Source organism: Gymnoscopelus braueri (genome assembly GCF_963280865.1).
Source record: "Gymnoscopelus braueri genome assembly, chromosome: 24".
NCBI classification, from domain to species: domain Eukaryota; kingdom Metazoa; phylum Chordata; class Actinopteri; order Myctophiformes; family Myctophidae; genus Gymnoscopelus; species Gymnoscopelus braueri.
The window spans coordinates 12,546,866-12,571,426 of record NC_137626.1 but is presented as its reverse complement, the minus strand read 5'-3'; the positions used below and the strand labels follow the sequence as shown (position 1 = coordinate 12,571,426).

Sequence of the window (24,561 nt, the reverse complement as noted above, 5' to 3'; positions counted from 1 at the left end):
TCGGGTCAACATTTACATGGGCGGAATTAGCCTTCTCTTCCCACTGATATACACACATGCACATGCACACGCACACACGCCCCAAGCACACACACACACACACACACACACACACACACACACACACACACACACACACACACACACACACACACACACACACACACACACACACACACACACACACACACACACTAAAGCTAAATTAGCATGTCCTTTTGAGTTGTTGAAAGGGGGGAAAATTTGATTATTTCAGAGAGTCATATCAGCTTCCAGCTGGTTCTTTAAAGTGTGTGTGTGTGTGTGTGTGTGTGTGTGCGCGTGTGTGTGTGCGGTGTGGTAGCCCATGACTGACTTGGCAAGGGGGAGTTTCTAGACTGTCCGCGCACAGCACACTAGTGACGCATGGGTTAGGTTTTGAGAGGGTGTGTGTGTGCGCGTGTGGTTGGGAGAACTATTGACTGTTGTTCACGTAATGATTTGTGCGCGCGCTTGTGTGTGTGTGTGTGTGTGTGTGCGCTTGTGCATGCAAATGAGCATGCACATGTTTTCCTGCAGAAAGATACATTATTTCTGTGCACACACCACCACGTTAAGTAACTAAGTACATTTACTTAAGTACAATTTTGAGGTATTTGTACTTTACTTGAGACTATACATCTCAGAGGCAAATATTGTACTTTTACTCCACTACAATTATTTGAAAACTTTAGTTACTAGTTACTTTGTAGATTTTGATTATTATTACAAAACATACATTAACCATTTCAGCCCTATATACACATTTCATTTGAAAATAGCCGATCTACAAGCTCGCGATGCGAGACGCATTGTGAGCTTGTAGATCTGCTATTTTCAAAAGATTTCGATGCATTTTGAAAACTTTCTGCATAATGAGTACTTTCTACTTTTGGTACTTAAAAGTACATTTGATACCAATACTTTTGTACTTTTACACTCAAGCACATTTTTCAATTCCGGACTTTTTAGTTGTAACAGAGTATTTCTACATTGCAGTATTGATACTTTAAGTAAAAAAAATTAAGTACTTTTTCCACCACTGCACATTTGCACGCTCAGGAGTGTGTGTGTGTGTGTGTGTGTGTGTTGTGCGCGTGTGGTGTGACTGCGCTCAGGGCTTTGGGGTTTTTGGGTGCCGACAGGCTGTGTTTGGCGGAGCATGCAGCCGGCTGCAGCCCCAGAGACCAAAATACAGTAGTATTCCACTTGTCATCAGCAAAATGCAACTGTCACTGGTTAAAGGGGGTGAAAGTCTCTAATCCGGGGTTTGCGCTGATGGCCACTTGACAGCTCCACAGCAACTACACAACAATGTGATAATAACAACATACGGGTATATATGTCTGTTTTGTGAATTTGTTTTTCTCTCCCTCCCAAAAAAAACGGTTCACTCTACTTGACAGTTGCAGAGGGTAGAGAATCCAATGAATAGAATTTGTAATAGAAAGAAAGATTTATTTTCATTTTTAACTATTCTACAGATATGGTCTTTTTCTTCTGGCTGTTTTATGGGATTGTTGACTTCAAATCGAATCACGTCAAATCAAACTATATCTGTATAGCACATTTACAACAGCCCAAAGCCGACCAAAGTGCTGAACATGGGTAAAACAAGGTAATTCAAACATAAAGAAGCATCGACAAATAACATCAACAGGACTTGCTCTTTGTCCTGACCCTTTTTCCGTTTGAGTATCTTGATTGGTTTGAGCACTTTGACACGCACACACGCACACAGCACCAGAAATAGCCTGCCTAACTTTTTTTTTTGTCTTTGTATCTCCGTTTCCGTTTTTTAGGTGCTGCGGGGGCATGTCCTCCTGAAAACGTGTTTTAGTATAAATATATATTTTGTATATTTCACACATTGTCAAATCTGAAGGTTTAACGTTGCCATTTGTATACTGTAGACTTGGGTCTACTCTACAGGGGGAAAAGGGGGGACGCAGTGCATCATGTTTTCAGCAGCCTCTGCATCGACAGTTGATCAGCATCAGGGGAGAGAAAGAGTAGAATTATCAAGGATTGATAATCCCCCGGCCCCCCTCACTCTCTCTGCCTCTCTCTCTCTCTCTCTCTCTCTCTCTCTCTCTCTCTCTCTCTCTCTCTCTCTCTCACTCTCTTTGTCTGTCTCTCGCTCTCTTATCTCTCTCTGTCTCTCTTCTTTCCTTCTCTTTTCGGTGAATCATTGACTGGCGGCGTCCGTTAAACAGGATTGAGAGGCTCTCCGTTATCACACACACCTGAGGAATTCAGGGCCCGGGTGCTGGGAAGTAGGCGGGGCTTGGCGACCAGGTGGGAGGGGTCAAAACAACACTCAGGGCACACTGGCAGCCAGGAGACTGACTCGCACGCAAGACAACGTTTCTCATCTGGCGGCTCGAGACTCGAACGTGGTACGGCCCAGTGGTGGAAAAAGTACTCAAATTCTTTACTTAAGTAAAACTACCAATACTGCAATATAGAAATACTCCGTTACAAGTAAAAGTCCAGAATTCAAAATGAACTTGAGTAAAAGTACAAAAGTATTGGTATCAAAATGTACTTAAAGTACCAAAAGTAAAAGTACTAAAATGTTTGAAAATAGGAGATCTACAAGCTCACAACGCTATTTTCAAATGGCCGAAATGTATATACACACGTATATACAGTAGACGCGTTGTGAGCTTGTAGATCTGCTGTTTTCAAATAGCCTAGGTATAAAATAGGGCTAAAGTGATTAATGTATGTTTTTATAATATCATAATTTATATCTGAAAAGTAACTAAAGTTTTCAAATAATTGTAGTGGAGTAAAAGTACAATATTTGCCCCTGAGATGTAGTGGAGTAGAAGTAAAAGTATTGGAGATTGGAAATACTCAAGTAAAGTACAAATACCTCAAAATTGTACTTAAGTACAGTACTTAAGTAAATGTACTTAGTTACTTTCCACCACTGGGTACGGGAGGCAATATCTAATAATTTCCATAAACAAATGAAAGAAATAGTTTAAGAACTAGTGAAAATAGCAGATCTACAAGCTCAACGCGGCGCGACACATATCTGTTTCTGTCAGTCCCTTGTCCCTTTTATGCCCATATATGGAGATCCCTGATGTCATCAGTATTTGCCGATGTTTTGGCATGCCCATATATGGGCATATCGGTCGGTTCGGCGGTTCTGGACAACCGCATTATCCGAACTACTCGGTCGGCCCCATATACGTGTGTAATAATAATGATGAAATGCATTTTTATAGCGCTTTTCCAAGTGCTCAAAGCGCTTTACAATGGTTCATTCATTCATACAGGGGGGGGGGGGGACATTGGGAGGTGAAGCGGCGAACAGTCGACGCCAGCCTCCTCACTTTTCCCACATTCACACACCAATGGTGGCAAGCTAGCGCCGACCGACTCATCGGAGGCAATGTAGGGTTCAGTGTCTTGCCCAAGGAGACCTCGACACTAACTCTGGGGGAGCCCGGGATCGAACTGGGAACCGCCGGCCGCTCTACCGGCCACTCCTACCCCTGAGCCACTGCCTAGTGGTCGGATCTGTCACTCTGGACAACCGGATCTCCATATATGCCTATATATGTGGGTGGATCGGTTTTCTTTTATGGTACTGTCTGAGTCATAGTGACATGCCTATAGATGGGCGTATTGGGTTTGTTTATGGTTTGTTTATGGTTATGTCTGAGTCATAGTGACGTGGCCGTGGTCCTACCTACTGTATATATGGGCGTATCAGGTTTGTTTATGTCCGAGTCGGAGTGACGTGTCCGCGGTTCGCCCGTTGACCCACCACCCTCCCATCGACCAATTTGAATGTAGGATAGGATATGTCATAGATACATCATACAGGATTGATCAGAGTATCAGTGTCTTGCCCAAATATGAAGTTCCACACTGGCGTCATCAATATCACCTCAGTCTTGCCCAAATAAAACCCAAAACCCCAAATGAGTCCTAATTAGTCTGTAGTGGTGGTCGGTGTGAATAGCTTAGCTATTCAATTATCTTGGTAGTTTAGCTAGCTTGAATAGTGCAGCTGGTAGTGTTTTATATGTGTGTCACTTTATCCATCAAGGCAAGGCAGACATAGAACTTGGCTAGTTAACCAGGCCAGAGGGAAAGTCCACTTTGGGTGTTTGTTTGTCCCCTAAAAGCAACAACAATAACAACACCAGCTTCATCTAGTTGAGACACAATGGAGTCTAGGAAGAAAGTACTGTTTAAAGTCATCATCCTTGGAGACTCTGCAGTTGGAAAGACCTCCCTGATGAACCAGTATGTGAGAAAACGGTTCAGTAACCAGTACAAAGCCACCATAGGCGCGGATTTCTTGACAAAAGACGTCATGGTGGACGACAGACTCGTCACAATGCAGATCTGGGACACGGCCGGACAGGAGAGGTTCCAGTCCTTGGGTTTGGCGTTCTACCGCGGAGCGGACTGCTGTGTGCTGGCGTTTGACGTGACGGCACCCAAAACCTTCAAGACCCTAGAGAGCTGGATGGACGAATTCCTGATTCAGGCTAGCCCGCGGGACCCAGAGAACTTCCCTTTTGTGGTGCTGGGCAACAAGGTTGACCTGGAGAACAGAATGGTGACTACCAAACGAGCGCAAGCCTGGTGCCAGAGCAAGAACGACATCCCCTACTTCGAAACCAGCGCCAAGGAGGCGCTCAATGTGGAGCAGGCCTTCCTGGCTATTGCGCGCACCGCCCTTAAACAGGTCGCTGAGGAGGAGCTGTACTGTGAGTTCCCTGAGCCAATCAAGCTGGACAGAAGCAAGCGGAAAACAGCAGAAATATGCAGCTGTTGAGAACACACACTGTTCCATGTGTTGATTCCGTCGACTAAAACTATGACGAAAAATGTCTGTTTCACTTACGAAAACAAACCAAAAAACGACATAAAAACTAAGCTATGATGACTAAAACTATGACTAAATATACTGACAATTTCGTCAACAAATGAAAACTAGACTAAAAATGTTTGGGAGAGACTAATGGATAAGAGATCCAGTAGAACTAAGACAAGTCATCATGGGTGCGCGTGGGTGTCACAGACCTACAAGATCTACAAGCTCACAACGTGTGAGCTTGTAGATCGGCTATTTACGGCATGCAGCTAAGTGAAAATCACTTCGGTGCCATCAAGGCCCGCTAAAAATAAATTTCAGTCGACTAAATCAACTGTAGAAAATCTTATAAATAGACGAAAACTAAACAGAATTTTATTCAAAAGACTATGACTAAAACTAAATCAAAATTTGCCGTCAAAATCAACACTGCACTGTTCTCACCACCCGAGTTTGCCATGTCTATAGCCCTCCTTGGCCTCGGTCTGCCAGCTCACAGCGCCGATATCGCGGTGCGGCACGTTGTGGGACCGGGCCTGTGGATCGGCTGTGTGCGGTGAGCGACTCTGTCCCACCACCGCTACATGTATATAGAGGAGACACTGCCCCCCTTTACTCATCGGGCTTGTGGCTTAAAACGTCATTTCATACCTACATGACACTTGTTTCCGTGGCATAATCTTGCCTCATCCACTAAAAAAAAAAAAAAAAAAAAAAAACCTTGCCTATCACTTCATGGTCGATCTGGGCTTAGCAGTTTGGTCCTGGAGTTCCAGTGGTGAAGGAACAGAATCGTGGAATTTGTGAAAGTGCTGCCTACGGATTTTCTTGTTAATTGGCTTGTTACTGAAATGTCCATAACAATCAGCCGAGACAGGCGTGTTTTTCTTGCTCTTTGCTGTCATCTACCAAGGGAACCAGGAGACCTGGTACTGCCAGACCCCTAGTGGTTGAAAGATCAGAGCACCAGGTCACGCTAAGCTTGGCCAATCAAAAAAAAATCTTTTATGCCCATGTATGGACGAAAACGTTTGGAGAGGGGGACCGACAAAGCCTCATGTAGGCCCGACCCCCTGGGTCTGGCAACAATAAAAGAGGACAGAAGACAGACCTCTTTTATGCCCATGTATGGACGAAAACGTTTGGAGAGGGGGACCGACAAAGCCTCATGTAGGCCCGACCCCCTGGGTCTGGCAAAAATAAACTAAATGATCTGTTAAAACCATCTCATTTTCGAGACAATAAAACACAATTATAGCTAAAGAAAAATGATAATAATTTTACATGTATGATGTAAATCAATGGTGTCAGATCAGTCTGAAACCATGCCCAAATATGGAGTCATACATCATAGATACGTCATAGATACTGTAAGTAAGTCATAATGACACTTTTTCGACAAATCAGCTTTAGAGAATTTGGGGATCTCCATATATGGGCGAGTGTTTCAACCAGTCAGTTTTGGGTGAGTTTGGGGATCTTCATGTATTGGCATAAAAGGGACACCAACACGCAAAGCAGATCCCTGCACTCCTCTAGGGACGATCTCTAGACCCGCCACACTTTCTAGGTAGATTTATTCTCAAACCGTGGCATGCTGTAGCTGCTCCTCTGCCATATTTCACCCAGAAGCTTTGTTCAGACGTCAAAAAGTCTGTCACCTTCAGGACTAGCTGGGTATATTCATATATAAAGATATATTAAGGGTTCAACCTTCCATTGGACACGTCATGGCTGGCATACGTCTTGCATCCCTGCTCCTCTCCAAAAGGATACTATACTCCAAAACCAAAACAGTCCCTGTTGCTGCTGCTCAGGGTTCCAAGAACTTTCATTTCTCCATCTACGGCAAGAAGAACGCCACAGTGTCGGATGATATCTCCACCCAGTACCCAGCCGTGGACCATGAGTTTGATGCTGTGGTGGTGGGTGCCGGAGGAGCAGGACTCAGAGCCGCTTTAGGCTTGTCGGAGGCCGGGTTCAACACGGCATGCGTCACCAAGCTGTTCCCCACCAGATCTCACACAGTTGCCGCACAGGGAGGGATCAACGCTGCTCTGGGGAACATGGAGGGAGACGACTGGAGGTGGCACTTCTACGACACCGTGAAGGGATCCGATTGGCTGGGAGACCAGGACGCCATCCACCACATGACCGAGCAGGCCCCGGCAGCCGTGGTGGAGCTAGAGAACTTTGGAATGCCGTTCAGCCGCACGGAAGATGGCAAGATCTACCAGAGAGCGTTTGGAGGCCAGAGTTTGAAGTACGGAAAGGGAGGCCAGGCACATCGCTGCTGCTGTGTGGCCGACAGGACGGGACACTCCATGCTGCACACTCTGTATGGACGGTCACTTCGTTACGACACCAGCTTCTTCGTGGAGTATTTCGCTCTCGATCTGCTGATGGAAGACGGGGAGTGTAAAGGTGTGATCGCTCTCTGCCTGGAGGACGGATCTATCCACCGCTTCAGGGCCAAGAACACGATCATTGCCACCGGGGGTTACGGGCGCGCCTATTTCAGCTGCACGTCGGCCCACACCTGTACGGGAGACGGCAACGCCATGGTGACGAGAGCCGGTCTGCCCTGCCAGGATTTGGAGTTCGTACAGTTCCACCCCACGGGTATCTACGGCGCCGGCTGCCTGATTACGGAGGGTTGCCGTGGCGAGGGGGGAATCCTGGTGAACAGCGAGGGAGAGCGATTCATGGAGCGGTACGCCCCCAACGCCAAAGACCTGGCCTCCAGAGATGTCGTGTCCCGCTCCATAACCATCGAGATCAGAGAGGGAAGAGGCGTCGGCCCGCAAAAGGACCACGTGCACCTCCAGCTGCACCACCTTCCTCCCGAGCAGCTGGCCACCAGACTGCCCGGCATCTCGGAGACCGCCATGATCTTCGCCGGAGTGGACGTCACAAAGGAGCCCATCCCGGTGCTGCCTACCGTCCATTATAACATGGGAGGGATACCCACCAACTACAAGGGACAGGCGATCACCCACGCCGACGGAGAAGACAAGGTGGTGCCGGGCCTGTACGCCTGCGGAGAGGCGGCGTCCGCCAGCGTCCACGGGGCCAACCGGCTGGGCGCCAACTCCCTGCTGGACCTGGTGGTGTTCGGCAGGGCTTGCGCCATCGCCATCGCCGAGCAGGACGAACCGGGAGAGAAGCTATCCCGCCTGAAGCCCGGTGCGGGAGAGGAATCCGTGGCCAATTTGGATCGGCTGAGGTTTGCCAACGGAGGCCTGAGAACCTCCGAGATCAGACTCGACATGCAAAAGACCATGCAGAACCACGCCGCGGTCTTCCGCACCGGCCCCGTTCTGAAGGAGGGATGCGACAGGATGCACGCCATCTACCGGTCCTTGGAGCACGTCAGGACCTTCGACAGAGGCGTCGTGTGGAACACGGATCTGGTGGAAACGCTGGAACTTCAGAACCTCATGTTGAACGCCGTTCAGACCATCCACTCGGCGGAGCGGCGACAGGAGAGCAGGGGGGCTCACGCCAGGGAGGACTTCAAAGACCGCGACGACGAGTACGATTACTCCAAGCCCCTCCGAGGCCAGGAGAAGAAGCCCTTGGAAAGGCACTGGAGGAAGCATACGCTGTCCCGTGTCGACCCCGAGACTGGAAAGGTGACTTTGGAATACCGCCCCGTGATCGACGGTTCTCTTAATGAACAGGAGTGTCCCCACATCCCTCCTGCCATCCGCTCTTATTAACCCATTAAGACCTGAGAAGATTCTAGAAATGTCTTCTAAATCCTAACAATTTTTTGAAAGAAAAACCCAATTTTTTTTTCCTCGATTTTTCAAAATAGCAGATCTACAAGCTCATAGCGCGGCACTCGGTGCCGCGCTATGAGCTTGTATATCTGCTATTTTTGAATAGCCAAAGAAATCTGAAGTGACACAGATGCGTTCCAGTTAAGAAGACCACCTCTCATCTCCTTGCCGCGCATCAACCCTCGCTGCCCCTTTTATTGCCAGTCAAGGCTGTGCTTCTCTTACAACAGTGGTTCTCAAACTTTTTCATGTCAAGGACCCCCCACATTGACACTTATTAGCCCGCGGACCCCCATTTCAAAAGATATGCCACGGACCCCCCATAAGAGATGATTTCTACAGCTCTAGCAGTCAATTCTCAACCGTTTTAATTGAAGGACCCCCCAGTTTGGCATGCATAAGGCTACGGACCCCTATTTTATGGCATTTCTATCTCTGGGACCCCAATTCATATTGTAAAATCAATGTTCATTTAACTCTGAAGGTCCTTACACACCGGGGCGAATTCTTCATGCGAATAAATACGTTTTTTTTTTAAACCTTATAAAGTCAATGCAAGCGTCCACATCAGTTTCGCGAAGCGAAAAAGCGTCTTTTAATTATTCGGAACGAGTCCGAATTTTGCGTATATTCGCATATTCGCCGGTGTGTAAGGACCTTGAGAGTGTACAAATGGAACCAAATGGACCCGTTTGGTTCCATTTGTACACTCTCAGTGTTACAGACCCATAAGGGTCCATTTGGTTCCTAACTATCCGTCATTTAGCTGGGGACCCCCTGGAACTCCCTCAAGGACCCCTGGGGGTCCCCGGACCCTACTTTGAGAACCAATGTCTTACAAGACAAGCACAATGCTTTCTTTTAATTATAGAGCTCGACCAAGGCCAGAATGTTGGGTCTGATGCTGATCCCAATTTTGTCAGAGTACATAGTTTTGACCTATATTTAGTAAAAAAATAAAAATAAAAAAAAAAGGTTTAAGCCCTTGACATAAATTAGAAAAACTTGGATCTGATTAAATTGTTTATTTTTAGAACATTTAACTTGTATAACTTATAAGCAGACATAAAAAAAGAATTAACGTGTCTGTGTGTGTGTGTGTGTGTGCAGTGTATATATCATATGAAAAGAACATTTAACTGAAGTATACAAAAAGAATCAACTGTACATTTTACGTAACCACATTTTCATAAATAGGAGATCCACAAGAGAGCTTATAGATTGTCATCAGCTACAGTATCTGCGATTTTCTCCTATAATGACATAATAGCACGGGGCCTCATAATGTCGACTTCATGTGTTCAGTCTATGACGTCAGTCGTCTATGATGTATGTATGTTGGCAAGGTTTCAGACCAACCTGACAACGCGTCTGTCACTTTAGATTTCTTTGGCTATTCGAAAATAGCAGATATACAAGCTCATAGCGCGGCACCAAGTGCCGCGCTATGAGCTTGTAGATCTGCTATTTTTGAAAAATTGTGGAAGTTTGTAACATTTGTAACTCAAATCTTTGCTTCTGGGGATTCTACAAATGTCTTCTAAATCCTACAGTTTTCTTTTTAAAAACTTGTGTTTCTATATCATTGGTTCTCAAACTTTTTCATGTCAAGGACCACCAAAATGATATGTATTTGGCCGAGGACCCCCCATCTCAAAATATTTTGTAATATTGACGCCCAGAAGCAAAGATTTGAGTCAAACATGTTCCCTTTCCCATATATATTCAAATATTTGTACAAATTCTAACGATTTAAAAAAAAGATAGCAGATCTACAAGCTCGTAGCTTGAGCTATGAGCTTGTATATTTGTCATTTGACTCTCCATGCGTATTCTGTGTCGGCAGCCGTTGCTTCCAGCCGTTGCCAGATCTGCTTATTATAATTTCCCGCAAGATTTTATTTGAAAATAGCCGATCTACAAGCCGATCGCGACGCGTCGTGAGCTTGTAGATCTGATCTGCTGTTTTCAAATAGCTGATGTACATGTTAAAGTGCTCGTGTGGCCCATAGTCGCTTCATTTGGGCTGGTTTTCCTAGACCTGGTTGCTTGCTTCTCTCACAGAATCTGGCAACACTGGTTGCTTCCACATTCTGCTTTCCACCTATCTTCCAGGGAGTGTGTGTGTGTGTGTGTGTGTGTGTGTGTGTGTGTGTGTGTGTGTGTGTGTGGGGGGGCATGTCCTTTGGGGTGTAGGGGTATGGGTGGTGGTGGGGCACTCTGCTGTAATTGAGCACCAGGGCCCTTCAAGGCCCCCAGTAATCATCCTTAACTGATAGCCATTTAATGCCCTAATAGCCATCTTGGCCAACGTTGTTTTTCTTTATTTTTTTTGGGGGGGGGGGGGGGAATTATGGGAAAGCACACGGGTCGTCCCCGCATCTCCCTCCTCCTCCTCTCCGTCTCCTCCGGCTCCTCCTCTGTCTTTCCGTTTCTCCCATCTTTTGCTTCCCTGCTGTTCGTTCGTTCGTTCGTTGCACACACACACTTTCCACAGGGTTGTCCCCCGGGACGGTGCCCTGTAATTTAGGCCGCTGCGGCCTGGCGCTCTCTCTCTCTCGTCTCTCTCTCTCTCTCTCTCTCTCTCTCTCTCTCTCTCTCTCTCTCTCTCTCTCTCTCTCTCTCTCTCTCTCTCTCTCTCTCTCTCTCTCTCTCTCTGTCCCCGTCCATCTCTTCCTCTCTCTCTCTCGCAGTGGTGGAAAAAGTACTCAGATGTTTTACTTAAGTAAAAGTATCAATACTGCAATGTTGAAGTACTCTGTTACAAGTAAGTGTCCGGAATAAAACATTTACCTGAGTAAAAGTACAAAAGTATTGGTATCAAAATGTACCGAAAGTACCAAAAGTAAAAGTACTAAAATGTTTGAAAATAGCAGATCTACAAGCTCGGCTATTTTCAAATAGCCTATGTATAAAATAGGGCTGAAGTGGTTAATGTATGTTTTATAACGTAATAATGTATATCTGAAAAGTAACTAGTAACTAAAGTTGTCAAATAATTGTAGTGGAGTAAAAGTACATTATTTGCCTCTGAGATGTAGTGGAGTAGAAGTAAAAGTATAGATAAATGGAAATACTCCAGTAAAGTAAAAATCACACCCAGTGTGAAGTGAGCGGTGCTATTTATGAGTTATTAATTTCATCATGCATCTCGCTAGCCAATCACAGCACGTCCTGCGAAGTTACGTGCTTACATTTTTTACATTATTATTGATTTCATCATGCGTCTCGCTAGCCAATCACAGCACGTCTGTGAAGTTTGAAGTTAATTTCATCATGTGTCTCGCTAGCCAATCAGAGCACATCCTGCAAAGCTTAGCCTATGGGCGTGTTTTCCACAGCATGGCGTCACAGCGAAAGACACATTTTCACGACGGAAAGAAAAACTTTCACCACGGATGGGTCCTAAACCCTCTTATAGGAGCGGTTGCACCGCTCAAAAATTCCTCAAAATTGTACTTAAGTGCAGTACTTGAGTACATGTACTTAGTTACTTTACACCACTGCTTTCTCTTCTGCTCTTTTACTCAATTTCTCTCAACTGCTGTCTTTTCTCCTGCTCACTCACCCATCGCCCTACGACTGTAACCCAAGGATCCGTATAGTTCAGTGGTTCTCCAACTTTTTCATGTCAAGGATGACCCCCAGAATGATATGTATTTGGCCGCGGACCCCCATCTCAAAATATGTAGTTCCAGGGACCCCCCCAGAAGCAAAGATTTGAGCTACAAATGTTCGCTTAAAAAAAATATATGTATTCAAAGATTTCCACAAACTTTCACGATTTTCCAAAAATAGCAGATCTACAAGCTCATAGCGCGGCACTCGGTGCCGCGCTATGAGCTTGTATATCTGCTATTTTTGAATAGCTAAAGTATAAAAGGTTAAAATTATTGTGATGCTATATTCAGACTTTTTGCTGGGGACCCCCAAGGACCCCTGGGGGTCCCCGGACCCCACTTTGAGAACCAATGTCGTAGCCCACAGCCTGGTACATGTCATGAAGGCATTGGCTCAGGGGTAGGAGTGGCCGGTACAGCGGCCCGGGTTCCCAGTTCGATCCCGGGCTCCCCCAGAGTCTTAGTGTCGATGTGTCCTTGAGCAAAGACGCTGAACCCCTAATTGCTCCCGATGAAGCAGGTCGGTGCCTTCGCATGGTTTCCTCCGCCATCGGTGTACGAATGTCTGGGTGAATGTAATGCACAGTCTATGTAAAGCGCTTTGGATAAAAAAGCGTTATATAAATGCACCATTTACCATTTATGAACAGGATGGCGCATGCTATGCAGTAAGCGGACCGCAGTCCGCAGTGTCGCTCAATTTCTGCTAGGTTTTTCATCTGCCCGTTCCAGCTTTTTTGCAGTTTAAAGTTCTTCTGCACACCCGGATATAAGTCGGTGACCATTTGCGTAGGAAGAACACAGCTGTTGACAGACAATGTGAGACAAAAAGCCCTCGCACATTGTTTAGGTTGCCGTCTATAGAGGGTTTAATAATAGGGTTAATAATTAAAGGGTTAATAATAACAAGTCCTGAAAGTCAAAATTCAATATCTCCCCTAACCAAGCAGGCAGGCTCTGTTATAGCTCAGTTGTGAATATTTCAGCATTAGCGCAGGAGACCCGGGTTCAGTGTCATTCAGACCGTTGGTGAATCAGTTGATTGGCTTGACTGTCAGTCGTTTGATAATGTAATCAGTCTGTTATCACTCAGTATGTTATCACTCAAACCCACTAATTACTTGACGACTTGACTCATTGATCTACTTCATTCCGACGTGTGTGTGTGTGTGTGTGCGCGTGTGTGTGTGTGTGTGTGTGTGCGTGTGCGTGTGCGTGTGCGTGTGCGTGTGCGTGTGTGTGTGTGTGTGTGCGTGTGTGTGTCCAGCTGTCAGATGAACACCTTCTTCTCGACACCATGAAGTGGAAACATGAGGACGAGAGAGAGAGAGAGAGAGAGAGAGAGAGAGAGAGAGAGAGAGAGAGAGAGAGAGAGAGAGAGAGAGAGAGAGAGAGAGAGAGAGAGAGAGAGAGAGAGAGAGAGAGAGAGAGAGAGAGAGAGAGAGAGAGAGAGAGAGAGAGAGAGAGAGAGAGAGAGAGAGAGAGAGAGAGAGAGAGAGAGAGAGAGAGAGAGAGAGAGAGAGAGAGAACAGGAGTGGATATAATGTATCCTCATGACGATGGGCCAGGGAGAAGAGAATAGAGAGAGAAGAGAAGAGCTCTGAAAGAGGTAGACAGACGACAGGGGATGTGAGGACAGATTTATGGTTGAAATGTAACTCTCTCTGTGGGATTCGATTTCCCCCAAAGCACGATTAAGACTTCACCTGCCTCTGTTTATTTTGCCTCAGACCTGCCGCCAGGCTGTGTGTGTGTGTGTGTGTGTGTGTGTGTGTGTGTGTGTGTGTGTGTGTGTGTGTGTGTGTGTGTGTGTGTGTGTGTGTGTGTGTGTGTGTGTGTGTGTGTGTGTGTGTGTGTGTGTGTGTGTGTGTGTGTGTGTGTGCGTGCGCGCGCATGTGTACGCACGCGCGCCTGTTGGGGGGGAGGGGTGAATACATGTGCTTTTAGTCAATTGAAGTGTATTTTTATACGGCCAAAACTGTTAAACTCTTAAAATGACGTTAGTCCTGTCATTAAAAACCCTTTCATAATGCGCAGTGGACTGCCTCATGTAGACCGTTCTCTCTAATAGTAATTCTGATTAGACAGATTTGTAAAGACAATTCTCTGTGTGTGTGTGTGTGTGTGTGTGTGTGTGTGTGTGTGTGTGTGTGTGTGTGTGTGTGTGTGTGTGTGCGTGTGCGTGTGCGTGAGCAGTTTAAAAGGCGGCATCCTCATATCTAGAGGTTGCAGGTTTGATCCCGTCACAAGAAAATGGCCATTGACAGCTAGATATACAGTGTGAACACACACAACCCCATCCTTAAAGGGATACTTCACTTTCACATAAAATAAACATTAAAAAAATATATTAAAAAAAAATGAAAGAAGTTATGGCAAAATCACGGCCCCCTCACACATTAGTAGGACACTCTAATGCGTGAGGGGGCCGTGATTTTTCCATTACTTTTTTCATTTATTTTTAATATATTTTTTAAATGTTTATTTTATGTGAAAGTGAAGTATCCCTTTAAGCTACTATAGACTGAAGTAATTAAATCGGGTCATGTTTGCATTTTTGGAATTGTAACAGCTGAAATCAATAATATATCAGTATTCTGATATTAACCCGGGGGCCGCATTAAGTGAAGGTGTGCTATAGGGTTCAAGTGGTTAATGTAAAAAAAAAAAAAATCATATCACACAAAGATTTGGCGGACCCCCTGTAGTAACTCTGAGGACCCCCTAGGGGTCCCAGACCCCCTGTTGAAGAACCCTGCCGTACTGTATGTATACTCCTATGACCACCTCGCCATGTATGTAATGTATATATCAAATATTTGACTTTATAAGGCCGTTGGAATATGGAAAACCAAAAATAAGAGTAGGGGCAAGGAGATCCAGAAATAGGCCGTGACCTACGCAAATACGTCCGTCTGCTAACCCTTTAAGACCTGGGAAACATCTGTGTCATTTTTAGATTTGAGCCAAAAAGCATTATTTTACACTTTGGCTATTCAAAAATAGCAGATCTACTTGAGTAGCAGATCTACAAAGCTACAAAGCAGATCTACAAGCTAAAAAAAATAGCAATATCTACAAGCTCATAGCACGGCACCGAGTGCCGTGCTATGAGCTTGTAGATCTGCTATTTTTGAAAGATTTTGAAAATGTGTGCAAATCTTTGAATATATATATTTTTAAAGTGAACATTTGTAACTCAAATCTTTGCTTCTGGGGGGTCCCTGGAAGGGTGAAGATCAGACGGTTGAGAGATGGATATGAAAGTACACACAGCAAACAAATACACATGCTAACGATGTGGCAAAATGGTTAAAGAGATAGTTCACCCGCAAAGAAAATACTTTTTTTTCCCTCCTATCGATTAGTCACCCCCATGGAGACTTGAATTCATGGATATTTTTTTTCGTTTTTATCACATTCCTAAGCCAATAATTTCATGCAGCGGTTCCGGTAGGAGACACAAAGAGTCTCCTTTGTGTCTCCTACCGGAACCGCTGCCTATACCGGTCCGCTGGTCATCAAATTATTGGCTTAGGAATGCGACAAAAATGAAAAGAATATCCATGAATTCGAGTCTCCACGGGGTGACTAATCGATAGAAAAAAAGAAACATTTTGGGTGAACTATCTCTTTAAAGCTTCACGGGCTGGAATCCTGGACAATATGTAGTGTCTTTCTATCAACAGACATGGAGATACCACTGTGAATAAAGTACAGACAATATCTTTGAATATCCTTTTTTTTTTTTTAAGGGAACACAAATCTTTGCTCCTGGGGGTCCCTCCCTCAAAACCAGTGGTGTAAAGTAACTAAGTACATTTACTTAAGTACTGTACTTAAGTACAATTTTGAGATATTTGTACTTTACTTGAGTATTTCCAATTTCCAATACTTTTACTTCTACTCCACTACATCTCAGAGGCAAATATTGTACTTTTGCTCCACTACAATTATTTGAAAACTTTAGTTACTACGGTAGTTACTTTGCAGATATGAATTATTACATTATAAAACATACATTAACCACTTTAGCCCTATTTTATACATTTACAATTACTATTTTCAAACATTTTAGTACTTTTACTTTTGGTTCTTTAAGTACATTTTGAAAACAATTCTTTTACTTTTACTCGAGTACATTTTTTATTCCGGACTTTTACTTCTAACAGAGTACTTCTACATTGCAGTATTGATACTTTTACTTAAGTAAAGCATTTGAGTACTTTTTCCACCACTGCTCAAAACATTTTCAGATGGGGGTCCGCAGCCAAATGCAAAATCAATGTGGGGGTCCTTGACACGAGAAAGTTTGAGAACCACTGCCTTACAGGAACTCCAGATTAGACACAGAACTACTTATGTAATTATTACACAGCCAAAACAGTGTTGATTTCGTCGACTAAAACTATGACAAAAAATGTTCGTCGACTACCTTTTTTCACTGACGAAAACTAAATAAAAACGTAATAAAAATTAGGCTACGATGACTAAAACTGAGATTAAATATATTGACACTTTCGTCAACAAATAAAAACTAGACTATAATGTTAGGGAGGGACGAGTGGAGAAGAGATCCAGTAGAACTAAAAGACAAGTCATTTTACGTTTGGTTGCGCTCCGGTGTCGCGCTCTGAAAATAGCAGATCTACAATAGCAGATCACGCGTCGCGCTGCGACACGTTGTGAGCTTGTAGATCGGCTATCTTCAGCACGCAACCAAGTGTGAAATCAGCCATTACGACGCCATCAAGGCACCGCCAAAATACATTTTAGTCGACTAATAATCTAAAGATATTTAGTCTACTAAAACTAGACTAAAACTAAAACATTTAAAATGACTAAAATTAGACTAAAACTAAATGGAATTTTATTCAAAAGACTAAAACTAAATCAAAATTTGCTGTCAAAATCAACACTGCAGCCATAACATGCAGAACAATAAAACAACATGGGGAATAACACGAGCGTGCACAGCGAGAGCCACAAGCATCAGGTATCACTTTCAGCCCCTATAGACCATATTCACACGGCGGCCATATTGGAATTTAACATTGAAAGTGCCGCCACCCGGGGTGGCTACTTTCATTGACTTCATAGAAACATGGCCGCCGTGTGAATATGGTCTATAGAGAGTGGCCCGGTTGCCTTCGTGGGGGGCGTGTTTGTTTTACAGCCCTGGCCGTGCCCTGGTGCCCCGGAGTCACATGGGCGAAGGTGTGTGATACGACCGCAGAGTGGCGGCACAGTTTGCGATAAGGCTCCGTGTAATCAAAGCTATACGTTATTGGCACAGCTGACCACAGGTTCCACAGGCAAACAGGAACCACCCGACGGGGAGGCGGGAAGAAGGGCGTGTTGTGAACGGACACGAGCACGCGTGCACGCACACGCGTATGGTGTGCACGTTAACCCATTAAGACCTAAGGTTCCGATTCTACGAATTGACTTCTAAATCCTATAACGGTTTTCTGGAAAACGTATCTTTCTATTTCAGTGGTGCTCAAACCTTTTCATGTCAAGGACCACCCAAAATGATGGCCGCCGACTCCCCTTTTCAAAATATTTTGTTCCAATTTTCACGATAAATAAAAAGTAGCAGATCTAGAAGCCCATAAAATAATGGTTAAAGTGGTTCAAATAAAAACATCTAAAATGACACAGATGACACACACACACACACACACACACACACACACACACACACACACACACACACACACACACACACACACACACACACACACACACACACACACACACACACACACACCATCTCTCCCTCCCTCGACCACAGAGGCTGACAGATAAGGCTGCGTGTAAAACTCGTGCGAACATTATGCGAGCGCACGGCCAAACATATAGAAAAACACACCTCATTCACTAAAGCCCCTCTCTCTCTCGCTCTCTCTATCTCGCTCTTTTTTTTTTCTCCTCCCTTTTTTTTCAAGAACGGAGGAGAGAGGACAAACTCTCCAAATTAGCTCCTCAAATATTGACCGGGGGGGGGGGAGAAAGAAATCGGTGGTCTCTCTCTCTCTCTCTCCGCCGCTCGCTGTCAGAGCCCGCCGAGGGGGCTCCAGAGCACACGTCGGTCAGGTTTCGAGGTTTTCACGTTGATTTATTTTTTGCTATTTGTTTGTTTAAATATCGTAAAAAATAAATGTATGCTCTGGGTTTTGGGAGCCTTTAGTTCTCCTTCGGGCACAGAGGGACTAATGTGCTCCGAGGGAAGGGGGGGGGGGGGGTGGAGGGGAGGGAGGGGAGAGAAAGGTTGGTGGAAAAGCCAACGTTCTCTATCCCCCCCCCCCCACACACACACACACACACACACACACAACCCACTTGTGCCCCCTCCCCCCCACCCTCCCACCCTCACTTAAGATTATATGGCCTGAAACTTTGAGCTCAATTTGTCAGCCCCGACCGGTCTATAAATCAAAAGCCACCCTTCGAGGTCTTGGAACTTATATTCTCGTCTTTTGTCTCCTTTAAAAAAACGCCCTAAAAAGAGTACCTGCAGAGGTGACTGCAATTCGAAACTGGCCCCCCTGTAAAAGTCAAAGCCTAGCCCCCCGTCCCCCGTCCCCCGTCGAACTGTTTACTGTACATATTTTTTTAGTTTTTCTTATTTTTAAACCCTTTTTACGATGTTCTGCATAGTAGTGTATGTCTGTCTGTCATTTAATGTCACTAAGAATTGAGTACAAAACAAAAGGACCCCAATGGAAACGAGCCATAGAGGGTTTCTTGGGGTTTTTAAATCCTATTTAGCGTGACCTTGTATCGAACTGTACTTTCATGTGCTTTTTCTGCAAACGTCTAATAAAGTATTCAATCAATCGATGCACGTGTTCTAAATCAAAATGCGTTATCATTACTTTTAGCCACTTTAATAATCCATATATATATATATATATATATATATATATATATATATATATATATATACTGTACGCTGGTTGACCGGGCTGCCACCCAACCCCCCAGGGGGTCAATTCACCAAATCTCTGCGCCGAAAATAGATTTTAGATTTCTTTGGCTATTCAAAAAATAGCAGATCTACAAGCTCATAGCGCGGCACTCGGAGCTTGTAGATCTGCTGTTTTTGAAAAATCTTGAAAATGTGTGCAAAAATTTGAAGCGAACATTTGTAACTCAAATCTTTGCTTCTGGGGGGTCCCTGAAACGTATTTATATTCTTTTATATATATATATATATATATATATATATATTTTTTTTTTAACCCATTAAGCCTCAGGTCTTCATGGGTTAAAACATGCCCAGAATATGGACGCGAGAGGTTCATGTGGTTAACTTTACACCCTCCTCTGCGCCTGCAGGAAAGTTAGCCACAGGTTGCGCCCTCTCCACCTGTGCGAAGGAATGCTAACAGAGGCAGAAGATATAAAACTCTATAGATTACGGTGGCAAAGTAACTTCTGCGGGTCAACGACCTCTCGCCTGGGTTTCTCCCCCCAAGTTCAACGCACTCCCTGGAACTTCCCTCTGACCTGACCCCTCCTCCTCCTCCTCCTCCTTCTACTCCCCCCCCCCCCCCCCCAGTCCTCCTTGTCGTCAGTGGTGTGTAAAGTACATTTACTCAAGTACTGTACTTAAGTAAAAATGTTGAGGTATTTTTACTTTACTGGAGTGTTTCCAATTTTAAGTAATTTGACTTCTACTCCACTACATCTCAGAGGAAAATATTATGCTTTTACTCCACTACAATTATTTGAAAACTTTAGTTGGTTATTTTGTAGATTTTTTTGATTATTACAAAAAATACATTAACCACTTCAGCCCTATATACATTTTGTCCATTTGAAAATAGACGATCTACAAGCTCACAATGCGTCGCACCTTTCTATTTTTGGTGCTTTTAAGTGAATTTTTTATACCAATACTTTTGCACTTTTACTCGAGCGCATTTTTAATTCTGGACTTGTACTCGGTAAAACAGAGTATTTCTACATTGCAGTATTGATACTTTTACTAAGTAAAAAAAAAAAGGAGTACTTTTTCCACCACTGCTTGTCGTTTGCAGAAGGACCAAAGTCCGTTCCTACGGGCCCGGTGCTCACCTGACGGCCACACCTTTCCCCTCGTCTGACTCTTAAGTCAGCAGAGACAGACGGCGGGCAGACAGCGGTGTCTGATCATGGGCTGGGGGGGGGGCATGTGGGTATATCTATAAATATAAATAGATTATATAGATATATAGATTTCATATATAGATTTGCACACATTTTCACAATTTCTTTCCTAAACAAGGGAACCAGGGGACCTGGTACTGCCAGACCCCTAGTGGTTGAAATCTGAATGGCCGGAAATCTGAATGGTTTCTAAACTACGTCACGCTAAGCTTGGCCAATCAAAAAGAGGGACATGTAACACGCCGGACCGGGCTCTTTATTTTTGAGCAAAACGTGAAAAGGAAAATAAAAGCCTGGAGATGGAGGCTAAACCACCGTTAATCAGAGAGGAAGGTGGAAGGCTGCTTGTGCACAAGGTCACACAGACTTCTTGGAAGTCTCGCGGTGCCCCGTACGGCCCCCGACTGAGAACCCGGAGAAAGCAGAGAGAGCAAAGGACGGCGCGGTGAGAGAATCGGTTGGGAAGGAGGGCAAGAGAGGTAGAGAGAGAGAGGAGTGTTGTTGATGTTGTCCCTATTAATAAGCTGGTAAACAGCCGCCCATCTGCTTTGAGATGGGCGGCTGTTGTGTGTTTGCCAGAGAGTTTCCCATCATCCAGGAGGATTGAAGTGTGTCTTGTTGTTTACTTTTACCCGCTCTGTAGGTGATACCAGGATAGAGCCTATAGCAGGGGTCTTCTACAGGGGGTCCGGGACCCCTAGGGGGTCCTCAGAGTTACTACAGGGGGTCCACCAAATCTTTGTGTGATATATTATTTTTTTCCTTAACTTGAACCCTAGCATCCCTATTCTGAAGAGAACTTTAGCCAAAAATGGCAGATCTACAAGCTCACAACGCCTCGCGCTGCGAGGCGTTGTGAGCTTGTAGATCTGCTATTTTTGGCAAAGAGGTATAGGTGTAGAGGGGAAAAAAGAGCAGACCAAGTAAACAGAAAAAGTTTAATCTGAAATTAAATTTTATACAATATAGAGGGGGGTCCCTGCTTCATCTGTCTCTCAGCTAGGGGGTCCCTGGGCTGAAAACGTTGAAGACCCCCTGGCCTAGAGACAAGAGTGGGGGTGTCGTTTCCTAGTGAACCTTGACCCCCTTGGCGTTTGAATTGAGTACGTGAGGACCCCTATTGAATCAAGCCGGAAGGCTTTTTTGGGGGTTTTCATCCTTTTTAGTTGACCTTGTACTTTGAGCTGTACTACCATGTGCCCTTTTCTCTGCAAACTTCTAAATAAAATATTCAATCAATCAATCAATGGCTTCTTCTTCTTTCGTGTATCGTCGTCATATGTTCAGCTCAGTGTCGCAAAGCCACCCTCTTGTCTCTGGTCCCAGGAAATATGTTTTTGTTTTTGTCGCATTCCTAAGCCAATAATTTGATAGGCTGCACCAGCGCTCCTGTTTTCATGTATAGAGGGGCGGGTGTATAGAGGCGCGGAGAGATTGCGCCTGATCCCATTGGTTAATGGGAAAGTTTTCAAATAGTTGTAGTGGAGCAAAAGTACAATATTTTACTCAGAGATGTAGTGGAGTAGAAGTAAAAGTATTGAATATTGTAAAATACCTCAACATTTTACTTAAGTACAGTACTTACTTTGCACCACTGGTAGGAATAAACATTGCACGGACCCGTCTGATGTTACTGTGGTTAATGGGTTAATGGAATAACTTATTGTGCTCTCTCTCTCTCTCTCTCTCCCTCTCTCTCTCTCTCTCTCTCTCTCTCTGTGTCTCTCAGACTCTGCCCGAGCTGCGTTCCAGGCAGCAGGTGGGCTTCGGGTTCGTCGGCGACCTCCAGGCCCTCTACGGGACCGTCGTCGTGGAGCCGCGCAGCCACGCGGCCACGACGCGCAAACGCAAGCTGTCGGAGGAGAGCCGCCGCGGCCCGCAGGGGTCGTCCCCCGTGGGTACTCCTCCTACCCAGGAAGACCCCGCCCAGTTTGACCGCGCCCCTTCTCCAGGTCAGCTCGTCGCCGTGACTCGGTTTGAAAAAAAAAGAAAGAAAAGCACAGAAAGAGAGGGCTTTAGTGAACGAGGTGTGTTTTTCCTAAATGCAACCCGCCGTGCGTTTGCATAATGCTGCCGCACAGGTTTACACGCAACCCTCATCTGTCAGCTCTGTGGTTGAGACGGGACGGGACGGGGGGGGGGGCATGCATGTGTGCGTTTGCAAATACTATGGGACAGAAGTCCCGAGCTGAGCGTGCTCTACTGTCAGTGGGTTAAAGGAGTAGTTCACCCAAAAAAGGACTTATTTTCTATCAATTGCACACCCCATGAAGCCTTGAATTCATGGATGTGTTTTTGTTTTTGTTGCATTCCTAAGATAATAATTTGATTCCCATCTCCTACCGACTAATGTATCCGGTAGGAGACACAAAGTAGATTGTTTGTGTCTCCTACCGGAAATACACATGGTCATCAAATTATTGGCTTAGGAATGCGACAAAAACAAAAATAAATCCATGAATTCAAGGCTTCATGGGGCGTGCAATTGATATAAAATAAGGCATTTTTTGGGTGAACTCCTCCTTTAACCCGTTGAGGCCTGAGGTTCCGATTCTGCAAAATGTCTTCTAAATCCTAACGGTGAAACGTGCCAGTGACGCGTCCTTTTCTCTCGCGCAGCTGCCTGCACACAACTAAGAATGACTGGGGCCTGAGTAGTGAAATCCTGTGTCGTGTCAAGTCGGACCGAAAAACATGCACACTAAATCCCTCGCGTTTTATCCACTCTCCGTACTTTATAGGTGAGTCGGCTGTGAGCGCCGAGCCGGACGATGGAGCCAGAGGTCAGAGTGGAGACGGTTTGGACGGCGCCGGTCAGATGCCCGGCACGCAACCGCAGGTAAAACGATGAACTGCGTTTCATATCGTCTCTGTCGGGGGGTGGACACAGACCTGAGGGCGATTCTTAGCTAATGTCGTCCAAATCCCAACAGTTTTCTGAAAAAACGTATGTCTCTGTATCAGTGGTTCTCAAACGTTTTCATGTCAAGGACCCCCCAAAATTATATGTATTTGGCCGCGGACCCCTATCTCAAAATGTTTTGTTCCAGGGACCCCCAGAACAAAGATTTTAGTTAAAAATGTTCGCTTTAAAAAAAAGTTTTTTTTTTTTTTGTACACATTTTCTCGATTTAAAAAAAATAGCAGATCTACAAGTTCATCTGCTATTTTTGAATAGCCAAAGTGTAAAATAATGCTTTTTAGCTCAAATCAAAAAGTGACACAGATGCGTTCCAGGTCTTAATGGGGTTAAGATTAGTATTATATGGTGGGGGGAACAAATGGTACCCTTGCTTTGTTCCCTACAGAGTGTGCCGGTGATGACGGACCCTGCAACACCAACAAGCTCCCCCTTGAAACCAAAGAAGAAGAAGGGGAAGGGACTGTTCCGGTGATCATGACCGGCACCAGAGGGACACGTTCAAGACCAAACCAAGAGCATCTTGTTCTGGGGTGGGGGGTTAGGGGGGAGGAAGTGGCATTTGAACAACAAAGGGCTTTGAGGGTTGTCTTCTATAGGTTTAAAGAAATATTCTTTTGTCGATTATTTTGTTTCCAAGTGGTGGGTATCTTAATTTGGCTGCGGATCCCCACTCTGAAAATGTTTTGTGCCGGGGACCCCCAGAAGAGAAGATTTGTCACAATTATTCAACATTCGACTATAGTGACTCCTCCAAAAGCAATGGCAAAATACAGAAAGATGTGGAGATGGTTAATACATTGAGTGCCAAAACCGTATTATTACGGTTTTGCAAATACACCCGCGGAGTGCCAAAAAGCTAAAGAAAACGTAAATATACGCTTTATTTCCCACAAAGGGGGGGGGGGGGCTAGCGCAGCCCTGGAATCACCCATGAACACTCTAAGAAGTAAGGGACAGATGGATCACTGTGCCAAAAAATCTGGCTCCCATCCGCTTCCATTCTATCTCCTTGCTAAAAACCTCTGTATCTCCTTAACTTTTTACAGTGGGCAAAACGAGTCATTCTCGATGCGCGATCGCTCCGCAATGGTGACTCGCATGAGACATGGCTTTAGCCAGGACCATCGCGCACCCTACACACATGCACTGTTTTTCATGGATCTACAGCTTTAAACGGTGAGATTTCTGGCACCGAACGTAATCTGTTAT

General features: G+C 45.0%; 3 protein-coding genes across 3 annotated transcripts in view; all 3 read left to right on the top strand.

Annotated features, from left to right (window-relative positions):
- The window catches only part of nhej1 (nonhomologous end-joining factor 1), a 35,864-nt gene extending 12,004 nt beyond the window's left edge, over positions 1-23,860 (top strand). Inside the window, exons 7-9 of the mRNA XM_080422660.1 lie at positions 22,159-22,381; positions 23,171-23,268; positions 23,738-23,860. Of these exons, the coding sequence (XP_080278786.1) occupies positions 22,159-22,381; positions 23,171-23,268; positions 23,738-23,824 (408 nt within the window). The 3' untranslated portion in view covers positions 23,825-23,860. The remainder of the gene's footprint in view (positions 1-22,158; positions 22,382-23,170; positions 23,269-23,737) is intronic.
- LOC308080717 (ras-related protein rab7-like) lies at positions 4,211-4,828 on the top strand (the record flags this gene model as incomplete). Its single annotated transcript, XM_080422670.1, has 1 exon — positions 4,211-4,828. One exon carries the CDS (start codon positions 4,211-4,213, stop codon positions 4,826-4,828), a length of 618 nt encoding a protein of 205 aa, XP_080278796.1.
- On the top strand, positions 6,598-8,589 carry LOC308080690 (succinate dehydrogenase [ubiquinone] flavoprotein subunit, mitochondrial-like; the record flags this gene model as incomplete). Its single annotated transcript, XM_080422636.1, has 1 exon — positions 6,598-8,589. The coding sequence occupies one exon, from the start codon at positions 6,598-6,600 to the stop codon at positions 8,587-8,589; it is 1,992 nt and encodes a 663-aa protein (XP_080278762.1).
- Positions 23,861-24,561: the final 701 nt, after the last annotated feature.